The sequence below is a fragment of the Balaenoptera borealis genome (genome assembly GCF_965194805.1).
Source record: "Balaenoptera borealis genome assembly, chromosome: 13".
Lineage (NCBI taxonomy): Eukaryota > Metazoa > Chordata > Mammalia > Artiodactyla > Balaenopteridae > Balaenoptera > Balaenoptera borealis.
This window is the reverse complement of record NC_138870.1, coordinates 46,047,524-46,068,670: the sequence shown is the minus strand read 5'-3', so window position 1 is coordinate 46,068,670 and position 21,147 is coordinate 46,047,524. Positions and strand designations below refer to the sequence as shown.

Below are 21,147 nucleotides of genomic sequence, written 5' to 3'. Positions count from 1 at the left end.
TGCGGTCCCAGTTGCCTGCCTTAGAATACATCCTGTTGGTCCTTAGAATACATCCGGTGTCCTGTACTCCGCCTCTCCCCTGACGTTCTCCCCAGCCCATACATTCTGTCCTATCCTCCATCCTCCCCTCCACCTCATCAAAGACACCCTACCAGGCCTCTTCAGTCCAAGTTCACCTTAATGGGGAATGCCCTGGATAGATGCTCCCATCCCCACACCAATCCAGGTCATCTCTACAAGGTTGAGCCTCAGTTCTTGATCTTCTGTCATCTCTGGTTGCCCTAATGATCTCAGTTGCAAGCTTCTATTTCCACCTCTTTGGGTCCACTGATTGCAATCACTTCCCTCAGACCTTCCCTAAGGACCTAGGCATTCAGACCCCAGCCAGAGATCAACCTGGGGTCCATCTTCAACCCCACATTTCACCTCTGAGACCCAGCCCCCAGGCATCCTGCTCCAGAGCCAGGGAAACAAACTAGTACCCAAACATTCTCTGCCCCACCCTCCGCTCCGGCCCAGCCCATCACTCTGGAGAGGACTCAGGTGTCCCATCCAGCCAGCTCCCATCCCTCCCCAGAGTACTTAGGCATTCCCCACGCCATATAAGCCTGTGACCAGACTTCCCGCCCTCAGACTCAGCCCTTCCCGGGATCCCAGGCATCTTAGTTTCCAGCTTCCTGTGTCAACACACACCGTCCTCTAGATGCCTTGTTCCCCCAGCCCTGGCTGCAGTGACACCGTAAATCCAGGAGACCCAGGCAGCAAGTAGAAGAGAAAGCGGGAGGGAACAAGGAGCCGTCAGGACGCCCTCTCCTGGAGCCCTGTGTGCCCGGGTCCCCCCTCCTCCCGTCTTCACCTGCTGCGGGCTCCGCCCCCACTCCGCCTCGGCCGGCCTCTGCTCCTCCCCCGACTCCACCCCCCGTACCCCCAGCCCGGCCAGAACGGCCCCCGGGACAGAGCGACGCGGAACCGCGGGCGCCTGGGTCCCCAGCATGATCCTCGGTGAGTGGGCTCTGCGGCTCCGCGGCTCCAGGCTCCTGGGTCCCTCTCAGTAGGTCACCCCCCCACCTCCCGCACCGCGGTGACTGCGGCCGCCCGTCAGCCACCGGTTCCCCCTCCCCCTTCATCTGGCTCCACATCTGGGGCCCCCTCTTTCCCTCTTCCCCAAACTGCCGCTTCTTCTCCCGGTAATCCAGGGAGTGGTAAAGGGGGAGACAGAGCCGAGTGAGACCCCCGCCCCATAATGAGAACATTGCGTATTCATGAGGCTCATGAATATTATATGACAGTCTACGAGAGGCTGGGGGAGGGGCTGATCCTGGCCTGGTAGAGTTGAGCGAAAGGTTCTGACCCGTCCCCCCCTTCCCCTCCCCCTCCCCGGGGCCTTCCCCCACCCTTAGCTCAAACACTCCGACATCCTTCTGGGCCCAGGATAAGAGGGAAAGGAGGAAGTGAGGGGCGGGCGGGGGGAGAAGATGGTGGGTGTAGCTTCGAGGTGTGTGGTGGGAGGTGGGAACCTGAGGGCTGAAGATAAGGGGTCTGGGAGAAAAAGGGGTGGGAAACTGTCCATCCCAGGGCCCCTGCGGCACGGATCCTGTCTCCGCAGCCATCCTGCCCCAACACGCCGGGACCTGCCCCTCTCTCTCCCTGCTCTGGCTGCCTGGGCCCTTCCTTCCCCGGCTGCCTTCTTCTTCCTTCCTCCCCCACCCCACCCCCACCGCTGCCTTGGGCCGGGGGCACCAGCAGAGGAAGGGGCCCCGGGGAGCACAAGGATGGCGGAGGGAGGCTCCCGCGGGGCTCTGACATCCCTTCAGCCACAGCCACCCCAGCCTCATGACCTACATGGGAAGGAGCCCCGGGAGGGGGAGGAAAGGACTCCTCATCAGTCGGGCTCCAAGCCCCTGCCTCCACAATAGTCCACAGGCCTGCTCTGTCCTCTGACCTCTGACCTCTGCCCTCTGTCCTGGCTAGGCCGGTTCCTGGGCCCTGTTTGTGGTGGGAGACCCCCCACCAGGCCCAGACACCTGTGGTCTCCCTGCCCCCCACGGGGGACACCTGGCTGCATGCTGGCACCCCAGGGCTCGCCTGGCTCCCACCTCAGCCCTCTGCTGGGGCCCCCTTGGCTCTTTTGCTTTTCTTCTTTCGTTTGACCCCTATTGACTCCCACTAGGTGGCTCTCTCCCCTTCTGCCCTCCTTCCTCCATCTCTTTCTCCCCCCCCCCACCCCCGTAGCGCCTCACTCTCACCACTCTACGTCTGCCCCCCTCCACCTGGCACCCCATCAAATCCATTAAATGAATGAGCCAACAGAGGCACGAATGACTGGTTGCCTGCCTCCTTCCCAAGAGTGTCTCTAGCAGGAAAGAGACTCCAGGCCCATCTATGAAGACTGTCCCGACCCTAGCGTGACCCCCACCAGCACACTTGGACTCAGGTCCCCAGAGCACAGGCTCCATATTCCTCCAACCTGTGCAATCCCTGCACCCTGGCCCCAGCCTGGGCACGGGCCCCAGAGGCAACATCACGCTTGTCCAGGACAGGCCAGTTTGAGCCATGCTTCTCCTGGTCAGTAGGCCTTGGAGAGGACCTCGGGAACCTGCTCGAACCAACCCAAGATCCCACCACAGGAGGAATGCCAGGGGCCACCAACTGGACGCCCACCACACCTCCCTGAGGACACTGCAATTAACTCCCTCCTTGTGCCCAGCCCACAGAGGGGTGGGAAGCCTGGCGGGCCACATACCTTAACCCTCTTTGACGAAGGAAGGCAAGAGGGAGGCAGCTGCGGGCCAGGCCTGAGGCCCATTCTAAGGTTTTCAGGTTCTGAACGCTGAGGTCCACTGAATCTGTGTGCAGGTGCTCTGCCCGGCAGGTGAGGCCCAGCCTGCCTGCTCAAGAGCCAGACTGTGGGCCCAGGTTTAAGGTGGTGGTTCTGGGCTCCGGTTCACCGTTCTGAGCTTTGCTTACCCTCCTCTCCAACTGGGCCCTTGGTGTGGTGTGCGGGGCGGGGGCATTGAGGGAGGCTTTCCCCATCAGGCTGGGGAAAATTCCCCAGGGGTCTTCCTTCTGCCTTTCCTAGCCACCTCCCTGCTTTAGGCCCTGCCCCCGCCCACATCTCCCCCGGGGTTATTAGGCATGATGTTTTGAGTAGTTGTTCATAATCATCCTCTTGTTGCTTTCATCTTTGACTTCAAAGCCTTTCCAGCACTCAGCCTGCCTCCTGCCAAGAAGGGGGAAATTGAAGCAGAAGGGGACAAATACCTCAAATACCTGAGACTTGGTCAAGAAGGCAAGATCTAGGGGTTCCAGGCTCTCCCATTAATCCCCCAGTTTTAGGCATTTCTGGGGTTAGAAGAGGCCAAAAGGCCTGAAGTGAAAAGGGGATGGATTAGAGATGAGATTCCAGTCCAGGCGCCAATCTCATTTCTCCTTGGGCCCCAGAGCCTAATTCCCATTTTAACCCAGTGCTGACCCTATGTTTTTCACCACCTTGGGCCCTAACGCTACTTGCAACCCTATCCCCAATACCTCTCTGTGATCTGAATCTCATCTTGGCCCAATCTCCAGACCAACATTAACCTGCAGCCTTACCCTAACATCCTTCCTGGCTCCTGTTCCTACCCAGACGCTGCCACTCCCAGAGCCAGCTCACAGCAGACACTCCCATTCTTTGCCACAGGGGCTTCAGGCCCTAGGCCTGACCTGAGATAGCCGAGGCACTGGGACTCCCACCTGGCCAGAATTTCTGGGCAAGAGAGGAAGGAAAAGACCAGCTCTGAGTGGGATGGAATGAGTAAGGAGTCAGACCTGGCTTGGTTGTGGCCTGGTGCTGGGGGGATACCTGAGCAGGATCAAAGGGCCTAGGTCCAGGTAGGGTGCAGAAATGGACAGATGGCCGTCCATCCAAGGGACTGAGACTTCACCCCCCCTAAAGGGGTTGGGAAGTGTCTTTAATAAAGCATTTGGCAGCTCCCCATGAAGCTGGGTGGGGCTCTATCTGCTCGAGCTAATGAGCTTCCCTCTGGAGCGGCCTGTCCCAGCCAGGCCTCAGCTCCTCCCTGCCATGCTTGACACGGTGTGCAGACCCACACGCATGCACGCGCACACACACACACACACACACACACACACTCCAGTTTGCTCTCCACCTCCTCCTCCAAACCCACCTGAAGCCCTCACCTAACCAGCCATAAGAAGCCCTGGATTTACTACTTCATTTCCTCCTTCACAGCCCTTATTATATTCCTGCCTTTTCCCCCCTCCAACCCTAGGAAAGTGTGGTGCCTGAAAGCCCTGTCTGGAGCCAGCCAGACAGGTTCAGATCCCTCACTAGCTGTGTGACTTTGGTCAATTAACTCGCCCTCTCTGAGCTGATGGTCATCTATAAGATTGAGGATTGGTTTATTTACCAAACATTTATTGAGCTTTCTTTGTGGCAGGCCAGCACTTTACATGGATTTGTTCAATCCTTTCAACAACTCCACAACGCAGGTACCGTTGCTCTCATTTGACAAAGGAGAAATGAGACAGAGAGGGTTCGGAAACGAGCTAGTCACCCAGCTAGTGAGCAGTAGAGCCATCCGCGGGGGGGCGTATATGTAAAGTGCCTGGCATACAGTGGGCCCTTATTATTCTCAGGATGGCGGAGAGGGGACTGAGGCGTGGGCTACCTGACACCAAGGGCCCAGCTTCTCCCCACTTGGTCCGTAAGTTGCCATCTGCCCCCTCCCACCTCAGATCTCAGTGGAGTGGACCCAGGAATCTGGGAAAGAGACACATGAATCTCCAGTTGCCCACTTTGGTTCCTTGCCTCACTCCATCCTTCCTTCCTTCCTCCCCCTTCCTCTTCCCTCCCCCGACCTCAGGGCTCCTGTCAGTGGAAAAGATGAGTTGCTGGCTAGAGGGAACTGGCTGGCTGCTACCTGTTTTCCTCCAACTCCAGGAAGGACATGAACTTGTTCTCCCCTTCCTCTCCTTGGACAAGATGGAAGCCTTTCTCAGATCTCTGCTGAATTCAGAGTTAAATTGGAGCCCTTTGGGGTTGTGTAGCAGAGAAAGAGGGTGACAGATCTTGATGGAAATCCCAGCTCTGATATTTACAGGCTGTGTAACATCAGCCAAGTCTTTTTAAGTTCTCTGAGCCTCAGTTTCTTCAAGTGTCAGATGGTTAAAAACTAGTATCAGCTACCCCATAGAACAGTTACCTCAGAGATTAAATGTGCTACTACTCAGAGTGCTTTACCTGAAAACATTCTTTTTTTCTGTTGCCTTTTGTGGAACTCATCTCTCTCCTCTGAGGTGGTTGTTTGAGGGGTGGGGGCCTGGAGAGTTCAGAGCCAGGAAAGGGTCAAGGAGCTGAGCTGCCTCCCTCTCTGGGGCCGGAGCAAGTGCCAGCCCCGGACCAGCTGCCTGGGGTGGGTGCTGGTTGCCGGGGACTCTGGGAGCGCTCAGGTTTCTCTCACCATTCCTGATTCCGCCTGGGACTCGTTAAGGCTGCCCTGGCCTTGTGTGCCAGGCAGGAGGAGGTGGGCACAGAGGGGAGAAGCCATGGGGGGACAGAGGGGAAGGGGAGACGGTCGCCCTGCCCCATCAGTCTGTCGGTCCCTCTCTCTCCTCTCTCCCTCTCTCGTTCTCTCTGTTCTCTGTCCTCTGGTCTTTCTGCCCTTGTCTCTAGCTCTGTGTCCAGCTTCTCAGCAGTGTCTCTGTTTCTCTCTCATTTCACTCTCTTCATCTCTCCATTGTCCCCTGTCCTCTTCTCTCTCAGTGTCTATGTCCCTTTTCTCAGTCGCCTATTCCTGCTTCTGTCAGTCTTTCCCATTCTATCTCACTCACTTTTGTCTGTCTGTCTGTCTGTCTCTCTCCTCTCCCCCCTACCCCATCTCAACCCCGAGGTGGCAGAGGAGGGAACGGACATGACATATGGACCCCTAGCTGTCCAAGGGCCAAAGCCAAGCATCCTGCCCTTCTCCTTCAACCCTTAGATGTCTGCAGCCCAAGCTCCCAGCAGCCTTGACCCCTCTCTGCCTCAGGCACCCTGGCCACCCAGTCGTAGCAGTGGGTGGAAAAGACAGACCCCTCCAGACCTTCCTGGACCAGCTCCCTGCCCCCAGCTGTGCCTGAGCCCTCCCTGCCCCCACCCTCTCGCATCCGATTCCCCTAATCCCTGCTCCCCCGCCCTCCCCTCTGCCCCACTTTTCCAGGACTCTGATTGGCTGATTCTACTGACTGGACTGGGGGGGAGGCTGGCAAGGGAGGGGGCAGGGGGCAGAACCAAGGGAAGGGGACGCTGTCAGGCCCAGGCCCCTGGGGGGCCAGGGCCAGGCCACTGCCTGGGGGCAGCAGGCACCAGACACTGAAGGTATGAAAAGGGGCCCTCTCTGGAGGGAGTAGGAAAGGATCCCAGGGGGACCCTCTGCCCCAGTAAGGTCATGGGAGGACGGGGCTAAGCTTGCAGCCTCCTGGGTTTGCCTTTGTTCCTGGGAACCCCTGTTGCTGTCAGGGAGTTGCTAGAGCCATGAAGGGCAGCCAGAGTTCCTGACTGGTTGACAAGAGAAGTCGCAGAAGGGAGCTGGGCCAGCAGAAGCCCAGAGGGGTCCTGAGGGCCTCTGGGCCAGCCCTGTGGAGCCTGGCAGGGCTCCTCCCATGGCTCTGGGGTAGGAGGAGAAGGTTTCAGGGACGGTAGTGGAGTGGCTAGCCTGGAGTTTCATTTCCCCTTGGGGTCAGACCCAGGCGTTCCCCTCCCAGCGGCTGGTCGCAGTTCCTCCCGCAGAGCCTGAGCTGAACATTCCCGCAGCTGACAGAGGGACCTGGGGAGGACGGGAAGGTTGGGAGAAGGGGCTCTGAGAATGGCCACAGGCAGTCCACCTCCCAGATCGAATGCCACTTTCCTACCCCGAGACATCGACAGTTAATTAAGAATTACGATTGGGACAAAATCATAACTCTCTGGGGAGCCTGAAAGATCCAGCAGCCCTCCTCCAAATACAGGCCTCAATATTCCTGTCTAAGCAGTGGGATGAATCACTCACCTGACCATTCTCCCTGGGGTAAGACTTAGCCTTTGGGATTCCCTGGGGGAAAGCAAAACCAGAAGAAGGGAGTAGCCAGGGGCGTGGGACTCCGAGTCCTTGTGGTCCAGCAGGCGGCCTGCAGAGAAGGCCTGTGATCTTCCTGGGTCTGTAAAATGCCTAAAGGTCTTGGGGGAGGGAGGCTGGAGAAGGGGGAAGTGAAAATCACCCAGAAGGGAAGAACAACAGGTCTGTGCCCTCCCCCAGGCCCACAGGGCACCGTGCTCCATTGCTCCGGAGCCAGCCTGCAGGGGAAGTGTGTGTGATGGGGGTCACACTTCTGAGTGTGGGCCCCCAGCTGCGGAGCGGGACTGCCAGGCTTGGGTTGGGCTCCCGAGCTTCAGGCTTCCTGCCCCACATAATGTTTTCTCTGGTCTTTAGGCAGCTTGAGCCGGGCAGGGCCCCTCCCTCTGCTACGGCAGCCCCCCATCATGCAGCCCCCACTGGACCTCAAGCAGATCCTGCCCTTCCCACTGGAGCCGGCACCCACCCTGGGCCTCTTCAGCAACTACAGCACTGTGAGTAGCAGCCTGCCTGCCTGCCCCACCCTTCTGCCACCCCGGCTCCTTCTCCTTCTGCCCTCTTCTCCTCTTGTATCTAATTCCTTATGTCTTCTTAGGGCCCCATCTCCTTTACTTCTAGTCAGTTACAAGTGTCGTTGGCTCTCTGGTATACTATTGACAACAATAACAATAATAACTAATATTCACTGAAATCCGGCTATGGGCCAGACACTGTGCTAGGTGTTTTATGTGAATCATCTCATTCAGTCCACCATCGAGAGAAGTCACAAGACCTAGACGGGTGGTAGTGAGTACAGGGAGGTGGAAAGAGAGACTCTTCAAGGGCATAAGCAGCCTGTTTGTAAGCTCCAGCTCTCTGGAGCCCACCGTTGGGTGGGTAGGGTAGGATCAGTGGGGTAGGGCTTGGAGGGCGGGCAAAGTTGTCTAGATTTAATCACTATGAAATAGGGAGCCATTATCCATTCTTGAGCAGGAGAGTGAGTTGGAAGGAGCAGTGTTTGAGGCAGGTGAGTGGGGCAGCTGGATGGAAGGGAGCAGAGACTGGAGGATGGTGGCCAGTTAGGAGGCTGTCCCAGCAATAAGGGCCTGCAGGGGAACCTGGAGAGCCAGACCGGGCCCATCGCATCGGCAGAGTGAGTGAAGGAAGGGGGGTGGGTGAGGTGTTTCCAAGGAAATATTGACAGGCCACGGTGACCAACCAGGGTTTGGGGGTGGGGGAGAGAAGATGAGTCAGGGGTGACTCCAGGGTTCAGGCCTCTGCGACTGGGAGAAAGAAATCACCTTGCCAGGGGCAGGGGGTTAGAGGAGGAGGCTGGCCTGGGGTGAGGCTGCTGAACTCACTTTAGGACATGGCGAGTTGGTGGACCAGTGGGACGTTGAGCCAAAAATGTCCAACAGACAGTTGGAATTTGGGTCCTGGAGAGTGGGCTGGAGCTAAAGGTTTGGGGGAAGTCAGCTTTATTCAATTCAAGTAACCCACCATCAAACCATATTCAGTTACAAACACGTACTGAGCATCAGCTATGCACCAGGCACTGCAGTAGATGTGTTTTTGTGTGTGTGTGTGTGGGTTTTGTTTGTTTGTTTGTTTGCCTGCACCGTGTGACTTGTGGGATCTTAGTTCCCCAACCAAGAAATTGAACCTAGGCCCTCAGCAGTGAAAATGTGGAGTCCTAATCACTGGACTGCCAGGGAATTCCCTGCAGTAGATGTTTCTATACTTGATCTCATTTAATCCTCACCACAACCCAACAAAGTAGACATTATTATTCCAGTTTGACATACTGGAAGACAAAAACTAAGGCCCAGAAGGGTTTAGGAATTTATCTAAGTTGATGCAGTACGTGCCTAAGGTATGATTTGAACCCAGAGCATCTGACTCCAAATACAGTTCTCTTTATACCTGCTGCTTCCTCCAAACTCCTCCCAGAGAATCCAAACCAGCATTTGCATTGCGCTTTGAGGTTTACAAAGCATTTTTCATATCTCAGGTTTTATAGCAACTCTATGGGGTAGCTGTCGTTTTATCCTCGTTTTACAGATGAGAAAATTGAGTAATGACTATCAGGAAGGCGCTGTCCTAGATAAAATGGAGACATGAGGGTAAATATGACATGCTCCCATGCTAAAGGTGCTATATTCAGGAAAGAAGTATAGATGTGTATGCAGTGATCTACAATGCAAAACAGAGGAAGGGTTATAAATATTGTGACAGAGACACTAACAAAAATTCAATTGAACAAAAAAATTTTTGAGCACCTACTATGTGCTAGGCACTGGTATCAGGGACACAGGACTCAGTCTGTGCTTGGAGAGCTCACGGTGTAGTAGGAAAGACAGCAAGTTAGCATATACCCTATAGTGTGAGAAGAGCTGTGCTGGAGGCATGTAGCTTGTAGGGGAGCCCAAGGGGGCGTCAGGAAAGACTTATTGGATGTGGTGAGGGACCAACCAGAGCTGAGCAGGAAAAAAAAAAAGAAACAGCAGAGGAAAAAGGGATTGAAGCTGGAGCAGGTGACGTTATGAGTTGGGCTTTGAAGAACTATTAGTAGGATTTTAAAAGGGATTTCAGAGAACACTCCAGACTGAAACAAGGGCTAAAAAAGAGCACTTGAGAAACTGCAATTGACTGGGTGTGACTGGAGCAGAAGGTGCTGGGAATAGTTTCCCCCCAGTCTACATACCTGATTTACACTTAACCTTGGGTCTCCTATCTTTGTCCCCATTTTATAGATGAGGAAACACTGACCCAGAGAGGTTAAGTGACTTTCCCAAGATCACAAAGCTACTTAGTTCATTCACGTGGATAATCCCAAGTTTCTGACTCCCCAGGTTCATGGCTCCATGGCCTCTAGTGGGGACAAGCTATTTAAAGCCATGAGAGTGGATAAGCTTGGAAAGAGTGTGGCCAGGTGTTGAGTGATACCAGCTTTGGCATCAGACTAGCAGGATTTGAATTGATGTTCCAAAAGTACTGGCTGTGTGACTTTAGGCAAATTCCTTAACCACTCTGAACCTCAATTTTATCAGCTGTAAAAGAAGACAGTAATAGTACCAACTCACAAGGTTGTTGTGAGAATCGTATTACATAATCATAAAGCCTAGCACCTAGCACAAAGTAAGTTTTCAGTCAGTGTAAGCTGCTATGATTATTACGTTATTTCATTGTTTTTATTTAATAGAGGATCAGAGAGAGAAAGGTAGTTACCAAGGCCCAAGCCTTGGGGAATAAGCAGCATTAGGCAGTGGGAACAGGAGGAGGCCCCTGCAAAGGAAATGAAGGAGCCACAGGAGGGGGTGGGGACAGAACCAGGTTCCTAAAGAGTTGGAGAAGCCAAGGGAGAGAGTGTGGCAGGCTGCATCAATAGTGCCAAATTCTGCAGGGAATGAGGACTGCAGAAAAGCTGCAGACATGCCTTGGCAGTACTGTGCAGCAGTTAAGTACAGGGCTTTGGAGTCAGGATGCCCGGGTTTAAATTCAAATCCCAGTTCAGCCACTTACTAGCTTATGACCTTGGGCAAATTATTTAGCCTCTCTAAACCTCAGTTCCCTCATCTATAAAATGAAGATAATAATAGTACTTACTATTACAATAGTGGTTGTAAAGATTGAATTAGATAATCCATGCAAAGAGCTCAGTCCAGACGCTGGCACATTCCAAGGGCTCAATCAACATTAGGTGGTGGTGATGGTATTATTATTCACGGAAGAGTCTCTCCATCCCTGCACTAATACTTCCAGATCTCTCCTACTCGGGTAGTTCCTACCCCTTAGACCCCTCCCTGCATTATGCGTCCCTCTGCCCTTGGACATCCCTCGCTGTCTCCCAAAGACAGCCTCTCTCTACATCCAGGCCCCTGCTTCGCTCATCTCTCGGCCCTAGGTGGAACGGAGGGGATGAGATCCAGAGATGAGAGAGCCGGAATCCTAGGACCTATCCAGAGAAGATAAGGAAGTGTTTGGGGCAGTGGGCTGTTCTGTCCTCCTGTCCCTCGTCCCCCAGTGCTGCCCCCACTCTACCGCCAGAGGGCAGCAAGTGCACGAAGCATAAGCCCTTCGGGACCCTGGTTCTCCAGCAGGTGGCGGGCAAGAGGAGGAGGTGGGAAGAGGTTAAGGATGATGTCCCCAGTTTGAGGTCGCTTCTGCCCTGGGCGACCCCAGCTCCACCGTTCAGAGGAGTCACCAAGAGAGCAGTGCCTGACACCTGGGTACCTGGGCTCGGTCTTGGCATCCCTAGTAGGGGAAGTGACATGTATAAGGGGCACAGGGGTCGTGTGCAGAGGGAGCAGGGGAAGGGGTCGTCTGCGGACTCGAAAGAGAAGCTGTCAGCAGAAGAGCGAGGGTAGAAAGGGTGAAAGAAAGGAGAAAGGTCCAAGCTGGAGAAACAGGGTCGGCCATTGGTAGGGATACTGGACCCAGCAAGGGTCCCCAGTGGAGGAAGCCCAGTGGAGCATCTGGTCAATGCCCCGTCGCCAGGCCGAGCGGCCCTTCGCCAGGACCAGGTCTTTCTGGAACGAGTGTCTGGACATGGACACCCCGTCCTCTCTTCTTTTCGCTCTAGCGCCCCTTCATGCCTCCCGAGCTCCCTATCTCCGCCCCCGTCCTCGGCCCCGCCTCTGGGGCGGGCTCCGGGCCGGGCCGGCGCCGCCTCCCCTTCTCCGGGCCGGCCCGGCCGCACAGCCCCGAGCCACCCGGGCAACGAGCGCCGCGTCCCCGGCCTGCCCGGCCCGGCCAGGCTCGGCCTCCCCGCCCGGGTCCGCCACCCCGGGCCATGGAGCCGCGTCCCCCGGGGTCCCGCAGGGTAAGCCACCCGGCCCCTCCTCTCTCCCTGGCTCCCGCCGCTGCCGCAGCGCCCCCCCACCCCATCCCCGCCCGCCCCTGCCCGGCTCCCTACCTCTCCCTTCGCCTGGTCCTCGGGTTATCCAGCCCATCCCCCACGACCGGCGCGGCCCCAACCAATCTCCGGATCCCATCTGGCGCCCCCCAGACTGCTGCCACCATACTGGATACCCCGGCCTCTGTTTCTCAGATCCTTGAAGTCCCCCAAATTTTCAGACTTCCCATCAGGTCCTACACCTACCCTCAAATTGCCACGCCGCCGGTCAGATCCCTTATGCAGCCCTGACCCCATCTCAGCCTTAGTCCCCTTCCTAGCGTCCCTCCCCCACCAGCTTCCACCTGCTCTTTAGACACCCTCTAGCTCCCTCTCTTTCCTGTTTCAATCCTTCCTGTCCCTCAGGTCTTCCCATCCCTGAGATTCCATCCCCCTTCCCTTTTTGCCTTTATTTGGGGTGGGGGGGGTGGTCAAACAGGGGCAGCGGTGCCATCAGATAAAGGGCAATGGAAGGAAATATAATCATAGCCCCTCCTGGTGTTCCTGATCTGGTTTCCCCCTTCCCTCCCCCTTGCCCTTCCTGATTCATTTTGCCCCAGCTTAGGGGAGCGATTCCCTTTCATGTCTGCTATTGGAGGGCAGGTGGGAGGCGGCTGTTTTGTGGACCTTTCCAGACAGTGTCTAGGCCAAAATCCTAGGGAAGGGGCTCTGGGAGATGCTGGCCTTCACCCCTCCCCAGAGAGCCCTCATCTAGGTCACCAGGGCCTCTTGACCTTGGCCTGGAGCAGCACTTCAGTGGCTCATATTCCACCTGCGCAGGGATTGGGCCCAGGAACCCTCACCTTCAGCCTGGTGTCTCCTCCGTTCCTGGAGGAGAGGGTGGGAAGGACCCACCAGACTGGGTTGCTGCCCTCCTCTCTGCCCACCTCCCACCCCTAGTTGGTGTTTATGGACTTAAACCTGAGGAGAGGGCTGTGCAAAGGAAAAGGCTCTCACCCTGGAGGAAGGACCCAAGCGGGACAGTGACCATTTGCAGGGGATGGATGCTGGGACAGTCAGCTCACAGGTCATCCTCAGGGCACTGGGTCCTCAGCCACTCTGGGGAGCAGGCTGGGGTCCTGGGGTGGGGCACAGACAGAGCCAGGGACCTCTGCTTTCCCCTCTCCATCCCACTCCTCTCTCCCTACCATTTTCATCGACTTAGGTTTCTGGCCCAGATTGGGTTTCTGTTTAGGCTGAATTCCATTCCCTACCCAGCATGTGAGGACGTCCAGGGGCTATGGAGAACCCTGGGGCAGAGTTGGGGGTCCCTGGTTAGGGAGGACTGTCGCCTGGAGGCTGGGAGCTGAGTACAACATCTGTCTCCCCTTTCTGATTAAAGCCTGTCTCCAACTTGGTCTGTCTTCCTGCTAGACACGTCATACATTCACACCGATAAACACACAGCTGAAGATTGCACAACCTGACCATTCATGGCTTCGGCAGAGCCCCCGGCACAGAACTGTTGATACAGAAATGATGTACACACAGCACGTGACACGCCTTCACACTCCACCCCTGCACAGATTGATCATAGACTGCCTAGACACACACAGACACACCCAGTCTTCCCCTGTTTGGCTTTTCCCTGAAAAGGACCTGGGCTTCCAGGAGGAGAAGAGTAAGCCACTGAGAGGGGTTGCTTCCAGCCAACGGCAGGGCAGGAAATTGACACTGGTCTGTCAGACTGGTTATCTGAACCTGGTTCCTGCCTCTGCCGCTGCCAAATGGGATGGCACATTTCACAGGGATGCTAAAGCCCCTTTCCTGACATCAACCCCAAGCAGCCAGTGAGACAACTTTGGGGAGCAGAGGGGAGACAGGATGTGTGGGCTTTCCAGACCGCCTTCTTCCCCCTGCTCCATGTTCCTGTCTCTCACCAGTGTCTCATGGGGAATCATGAAGACCTGGGCACAGGGAGGGCCTCAGCTGAGGAGCTAAGGACCCCCGAGTCTCCAGCAACTTTTTTTTCACTTGATCCTTCCACCTAGAAGATAAGGTTTCAGCTCTAATCTGGTTCCATGCTTATGAGAGATCCCAGCCATCACCCAGTTCTGCTCAGCCTCAGCTGCATTCCAGGCTCGCCTCTCCCTGGCCGCCTGGGGGCCAGAAGGGAGGAGGACAGGGCAGGGAGGCAGCTTTCATGCCTCTAGGCCCCTGGCTTTATCCCCATAGCAGAAAGCCTCAGAGAGAAACTCCCATCCTCTTCCCGCCTCATGTGAACTCTTGGCAGGAGACTGCAAAGACATCTGCTGACCCAGGGTGGGGGCAGAGGCCGTTCCTAATCCCTCCCAGCCCATAGCCCTGCCCCAGAAGCCCTGTGACCAAGGGGAGGGAGTTCAGAAGATCCCCGGGCTGCCTCAGGCCAGCCCAGCTTCTTACGTTCTCTTACTTATTCCTGCTGGAGCCACCTACTCTCTCCTGAGTTCTTTTACTCCCTCTAGAAGCTACTGCTTTAAGAGGTCCAGGGAATGAGTGTGTTAGGGCAACCTGGGGCCCAGAGATGGGAAGCTGGGAACATCTGTCTCCTGGGACCAGAAGCTTGGCTTGGTTGATGGTCGTGCCCCAGAGCAGAGGCCAAAAAAGGCTTCAGCTGAGGGCCCTAGGATCTGGGATGCTTTGGGACTTCCTGAGTGGGCCTCTGGTGGATCAGCCCAGGAGAAAGGTCAAGGTGACAGAGCTTGATCTTCATGGTATAACGGATGGAGACGAGTCCAGGTTCAAGTCCCAGCTCTGCTATTAAGTCATGCTCTGACCTTGGGCAAACCACTTCTACTTTCTGTCAAATGGGAGCACTGGGCCAGGGGATCTCTCAGGTCCCTTCCAGTGCTATGAAGATTGGGCTAGGAGGGAATCAGGGAACTGAGGCTCAGAGCCCTCTGGCATGCTGGGGGATTGGGAGGAGGCTCCAGGGACTTTGGTTCAACCCAGCTGCTGCCAGTGGGGTTGTGATGGACATGAGCTTGTGCTGGGGTTCCTGGCTCACCCCAGCCTGCCTCCACAGATGGACCCTGTGCAGAAGGCTGTACTCTCCCACACTTTTGGGGGACCCTTACTCAAGACCAAGCGGCCCATCATTTCCTGTAATGTCTGTCAGATCCGCTTCAATTCTCAGGTAAGAAACCCAGCTGCTCACCCATCCACTGGCTGGGGCAGGGACGACCAGGGGATCTTAGGGGAGAGAAGGGTCTGGGAGCTCTGGGTTGAGGGTCAGGGATTAAGGGGATATGAGGGGATACTGCAGGAGAGGCAGGGCTGATGGAAAGCACTCGGGAGGGACAAGAGATGGCTGTATGTATCCCTCCCTTGGGGACTGAGGCATCCCTGGCTCAGAACTTCTTGGAACACAGGTGGCCATCTGTGTCTGGGTGGGAGTGTGGCCTCTGGCCCTCTGGTCTTGGGTACAGGGCTGAGTTACGTCATTGGCCCCCTGCAGAGCCTGTGCCCTCCTTGGCCTCTGCTAAACTCCTCCCCGGCTCATCCATTTCCCGCTAACCTCCTGGCTTCCTCCTCTCTCCACCGTCCTCCCTCCACATTACAAACAAGGCCTGGCCCCCACTGCTCTCCCAAGGGAAAGTCTCTCCCATGGGAGAAGCCACCCCAAACTCAGAACCTTGGTGTCCAGATTTTCTCCCTCGGAGGTTCCCTTGGGACTTCTGTGTGGGTCTAGAGGGGGCTTTGTGGCATGCAGGTTCTGAGAACTTTTGGAGAAAAACAGCAGAGCCTCGTTCTGCTGAGTAGGGAAAAGAAAGCATGTTCTGTTTCTCTACCCAGTACACACACACACACACACACACACACACACACACACACACACACACACACACACACACACACACACACGCCACACCATGCCGCCAGGCTCTGCACACCCCTGCCCCACCCTCTTTTTGCCCTCCCCTCCCCCATCAAGCGCCTCTGGTTTTTTTTTGTTGTTTTTTTTTTTAGCGCCTCTGTTTTGACAGCTGTCTCTGCTGCTCTCTCTGTCTCCAGAGCTGGGCTTGGGGCCTGGGGCCAGGGTCCTCCAGGGTGTCTGCAGAGGCTTCAGGGAAAATGAGACCCAGAGGGGAGTAGTCAGGGTACAGCCCAGGCTTCAGAGCTCCTGGGACTCCCAGCTTGAGGGTGGGAGCCCCAGGAGCAGCAAAGGCTGGATCCTGGGGCCAGGGGACACAGGCACAGAAGGCCCAGGGTCGAAGAGGATGCGGACTGGCTAGATTGCTCGGCCCCTCCCATTTAGGGTTCTCCTATAGGTGTGAGGTCCCCTTCCCTCACCCCTGGACAAGGTGGGAAGCCTGAGTCAGCAGGCAGGCCCTGGGTGTGGTGGTGCGGTAGAGCCTGGGCTAGGTGGGGACCCAGGTTCCCAGCGACTGAGTAACCAGGGCTCCTCGACACGGGGCTTTACCTCGCCCTGGTGTAGGGAGAGATTAAGTGCAGCCTGCTGAGGCCACCCCAGGACCTGAAGGAGCTCCATGGGGAGAATGTTCAGATGAAAGACGATCTCAGATTCCCTTTTCTTCCTCCATCCCTAAAGAGCCAGGCTGAGGCACACTACAAGGGTAATCGCCATGCCCGAAGAGTCAAAGGCATCGAGGCTGCCAAGACTCGAGGCAGGGAGCCCAGCATCCGGGAAACAGGAGATCCAGCTCCCCCAGGCGGCACACCCCCAAATGGAGAGGGTGTAGCCCCCCGTCCAGGTATGTCTGACTCCCCCCCAGCATCCTTCAACTGATCTTGTCTCCTCCATTCTGTCCCCACTTCCCAGAACTCTCCTCTGCTTTCATCTCTCTCTTCCTCAGCTCCCACCCCAGCCCCACCCAAGAAGAGTCCTGCAGCCAAACCCAGTGACGCAAAATTTCCATCCTGTCACCCCCACTGCCGCCCCAGCTCCTCTCAGCAGAGTCCCCACTGTCTGTCCTCCCCACTGCCCAGTGACTCAGACAGGGGCCAGGGTGAGGCTACCTGGCAAACTTCCTCAAGAAAAACGGAACCACCAAATCCAGGGAGAGACCATTTCATCTTGGGGAGAGGGGCAGGGCAGAGAATCAGGATATCTGAGGGCCTGCCCACGGGAGCGCCCCCCAGGGAGGACTGAGCCCAGGAAACCCAGGCAACTCCCTGGGTGATCTTGGGTAGATCTTTCGACCTCTCTGGGCCAGAGTTTTTTGTCCCTCGGAAACGAGGGAGTGAGACTTGAAGATCTGTGAGGTCTTTTCCGGGTTTACAAAAAGCAACTCTGAGATTCTTTCTCCCTCGTGGCTGGTGGCCATCCTCAACCTTACTCCCAGCCAAGAAACTGGAAAGAAGGAATATCAAGACAGGACGATCTGAGCCACCCCCATCCTGGGATTACCACATCAGATGTCAGTCATGGCAACTCCAGAGAGACCTGACATCCCCATGTCCTCCTTGTCCTTGCCTGTCCTTCCTGCCCTACCCTAAGGAGAATGAAAACCAAGGAGCTGCACCACCAGCTTGGGAAGCAGGCCCCACTCTCACCACACATACACACACAAACACACACACCGTCCCTCAGGGATGCACAAATAGGGTGAATGGGTGAGCTGAGTTCTAATTGTGTTCTGGCTGCTTCTTAGCCTGAACATCTTGGGTTAACTTGGTAATGTCTCTGTCAAAGGGGGATGATGATGGTGGCGGTGTAGCTAACGTTTCCTGTCTAGCACTGTTCTAGGTTCTTGATACATATTACCTCACTTAGTTCCTAGGGCAATCTCCCTAAGGAGGTAAGGATACCTGCCCTGCTTTTGAAAGCCAGGAGGTTCTGTCCAGATAGAGATGTGAGTGTGCTGTCTGGATTGGGATGGAGATAAATGATGTCAGAAATGAGAAAGAGAGAAAAAAAGGAAAGATCACAGGACAGACCAGCAAATGGACACCTGCAGGGCTCAGGAGGTCCCCTCCCACCAGCTCCCCAGCCCCACCCCCGGCCTCCCCCTGACCCGGAAACTGGATCAGCTGCTGGAGCAAGAATGGGAGCGCTAGAGTTTCCCCTGTGCAGAGGCCAGAACCCAGCGCTGAAGCCTGGGGCCTGTGCATCTTTAATCAAGCCATGAATTATAGAGCAGCCCACATCCCTGTTTCTTCCCTCTCTGGTTCTGCTGTTTCTGTTTCCCTTTTGCCATGTCTGTGTCTGTCTCTCCCAACCTCTCCTCACCTCGCTTCTGCCCCTTCCTAGGGTTCTTTGGCATGCCTCCCTGGGGACTGGGCAGGCCTCTGAGAAGGGGCTGGCCGGGCGGGAAGCCCAGGCCGGCTGGCAGGCCTTGGAGGGGAGGTCCCTTGTTCCATGCCCCTCTCCCCCTCACCAGGCTGGCTGCCAGCTTCACCCTGGCTGAAGGAGAGGCTGGTGGGGCTGGACCCCTCAGCCATTCCCAGCTTATGGAGAATGAGCCAGGCACTGGAGTCTCACACCCAGCCTGCGGCAGCTGGACCACATCTGGCTGTGGTCCAGGGCATGAGAGCATGCATGTTGTCACAGGGTGGGGACTCCTGGGCCCTTGCCCTCCAGGAAACGGGGCTAGGTCTCCTCCACATAAAGAATCTTCTCCGAAAGCCATCTGGGATGATCCCTATGTTTCTCCCCCAGTGACAGTTTCCATGGAAAATGGACTGGGTCCAGCCCCAGGATCCCCAGAGAAACAACCTGGCTCCCCATCCCCTCCCAGTGTTCCGGAGACTGGTCAGGGTGTAACCAAGGGTGAAGGGGGGACTCCAGCCCCAGCTTCCCTGCCTGGGGGTAGCAAGGAAGAGGAGGAGAAGGCCAAGCGGCTGCTCTACTGTGCTCTGTGCAAGGTGGCAGTGAACTCCCTGTCCCAGCTTGAGGCACATAACAAAGGTATGGGCTCCCCTCCCCCACACCCACTCCCCTGTCCTCATCCCCTCCTGCTTCCTATATCCTAACTCTCCTGCTTCCAGCATCCCTGGACCCTCTAAGACTCACCAGCCTATCTCCCTCCCTAATCATCTCCCTCATTCCTCAGCCCCTTACCTCCTCAGTTCCCTCCCCACCCCCGCCCTATTTCTGGTAACTGTGACTCTCCCCTGACCCACCTTGTGTCTGGAAGGGTCCCAAGGGCCTTGGAAAGCCCCCACGCTTGATGCACCCCCCCCCCAATATAGTAACTGGAAATGTGGGTATTTGAGGTGTAGTAGGCCTGGAGAATTTTTTTCCACCTCTTACCTCCTGCCCTCTGCGGGCTCCAGGTACTAAGCACAAGACAATTCTGGAGGCCCGAAGTGGACTGGGCCCCATCAAAGCTTACCCTCGGCTGGGGCCTCCCACTCCCGGGGAACCAGAGGCCCCTGCCCAGGACCGAACCTTCCACTGTGAGATCTGCAATGTCAAGGTCAACTCGGAGGTCCAACTGAAACAGGTGGGTCCAAGGCCCTTTCTGAGAATTCTGGAGAGTGTACCTGCTGAGAGAGGAGGGAGGACAGGGAGCTTGGGTGAGACTCTTCTTCAGGGTCATCCTTTGGTGCCACAGAAGGGGCGGGGCCCGGTGCTGAGGTGCGATCACCCTGCTCCCTGGCGGTTGCTCCTTTCCCCGTGGTTCACAGCCCCCCACCCACTGGTCCCTGCAGCACATTTCCAGCCGGCGGCACCGAGATGGCGTGGCCGGGAAGCCCAACCCCCTACTGAGCCGTCACAAGAAGCCCAGGGGCGCCGGGGAGCTGGCGGTGAGGCCTGGGCGATGGAGAATTCGTCCAAGGGGTGGGGACCGGAGCGGGGAGGAGAGGGGATGCCGGCCGGCCCTGGGAGAGGTGGAGTTTGCGGCGCCACAGAATGACTTTTCCCTCTCCCCGCCCCTCTCCCCCCTGCAGGGCACTCTGACTTTCTCCAAGGAGCTGCCCAAGTCCTTGGCCGGAGGCCTGCTCCCCAGCCCCCTCGCGGTGGCTGCGGTGATGGCAGCGGCAGCAGGCTCCCCGCTGTCTCTGCGCCCGGCTCCCGCCGCACCTCTTCTCCAGGGACCGCCGATCACCCACCCCCTGCTCCACCCGGCCCCCGGGCCCATCCGAACTGCGCACGGACCCATCCTCTTCTCCCCCTACTGACCTGAACCCTGAACCCCCTCCCATTCAACCCCCCCACCTCCAGCCGGGACCCAGGCCTCCGGGCTCCCAGTCCGTCCCTCCTCCCGGCACTCCCTGAATGATCTCTCTCCTTCCCCCCCACCCCGAGGTACGGGGTTCCAGGAAAGGGGAGGGGTAGCGGGGGAGGGGGGCTTCAGAAGGGGGGGAACACCCCAGATCTCAGGGAACCCCGCCCCCTGCCCTTCCCTCTCCCCTAGAAAAGGGGGGGCTGTCTCACCCCCGAGCCCCCTTGGAGACACCCCCCTCCCAAAAGCCATGTGCATCCAGCCCTTCCCCCCCAAACCTAGCACAAAACGGGGTTCACAAGCCATGATCGGGGTCCAGGGGGCAGAAATGGATTTTCTTGGCAATAAGCGGACTCTGGGACTCCGGCCCCCTACCCCCAAACTGAAGCGCTTCCGTGAACACCCCCGTCCTCCGCAGGGGGAGGGGAGCAGGCGGGATCCTGGGTCCCTCATAAGCACTTTGGTTTTACCGCCTGCAACCTCACTGTGCCCGCCCCGCATCAGGCCCCAGCCCAGGTCTAGCTGGGCCCATGGGCAGCACTTGGTGGCATCTCTGGCACTTGGGTGGGACCAAGTAGATGCCCCTATAGACCCTTCCCTCACCTTCTTCCTTCCCAGTCCGGATTCCATTCTTTTCACCAGCACCCATCGCCCAAGGGGTACCAAGGGGGGCAAGGGGTGTCCAGTCCAAGCCCACCCCCGCCTCGCCTTCCGCAAAACTGTGAGCAAAAAGCAATAGAAGCCTCGCCCCCGCCCCGCCCCTTTCCGCAGGATTTGCAGAGTCTGTAGCCTACCCCATCCCAGCTCCTAGACCTCATGGCTGTCCCCTCCCACCAGACACCTCCACTGCACAACTCGGGCGGGGTCGTGACCTCCCTCCCCCCCTTGTGGTTTCCGTATCGTCAGTCCTTCCAGCACAGACCCGGGAGGGGGAGAGGCCCCCACTGGCCTTCCCCTCCCCATCAACTCTTTCTGCTTGACGATGTAGCAACCCCGGCCCCCAACCCACGTCTTTCCCTTTTCCCCCTCCCTGACAATAAAATCTGGATTCGTTGCCCTCCGTCCCTGAGAC

The 21,147-nt window shown here is 57.0% G+C and overlaps 1 protein-coding gene across 16 annotated transcripts; it reads left to right on the top strand.

Moving 5' to 3' along the window:
* The first annotated feature begins 855 nt into the window (after window positions 1–855).
* ZNF385A (zinc finger protein 385A) lies at window positions 856–21,139 on the top strand. 16 transcript variants are annotated; one of them, XM_082352940.1, is made up of 10 exons: window positions 942–1,002; window positions 2,574–2,872; window positions 7,449–7,585; window positions 11,653–11,892; window positions 14,969–15,079; window positions 16,496–16,658; window positions 18,566–18,814; window positions 19,183–19,352; window positions 19,537–19,656; window positions 19,801–21,139. In XM_082352940.1, the coding sequence occupies exons 3-10, from the start codon at window positions 7,499–7,501 to the stop codon at window positions 20,029–20,031; spliced, it is 1,371 nt and encodes a 456-aa protein (XP_082209066.1). In that variant the 5' UTR covers window positions 942–1,002; window positions 2,574–2,872; window positions 7,449–7,498; the 3' UTR covers window positions 20,032–21,139. The 16 variants fall into 16 exon arrangements, with proteins under 16 accessions (XP_082209065.1, XP_082209066.1, XP_082209070.1 ...); XM_082352933.1 differs by lacking the exon at window positions 2,574–2,872 and adding an exon at window positions 3,197–3,289 and having other exon boundaries at window positions 954–1,002; XM_082352930.1 differs by lacking the exon at window positions 2,574–2,872 and adding an exon at window positions 3,197–3,289 and having other exon boundaries at window positions 959–1,002; window positions 19,561–19,656.
* The last annotated feature ends 8 nt before the right edge of the window (window positions 21,140–21,147 follow it).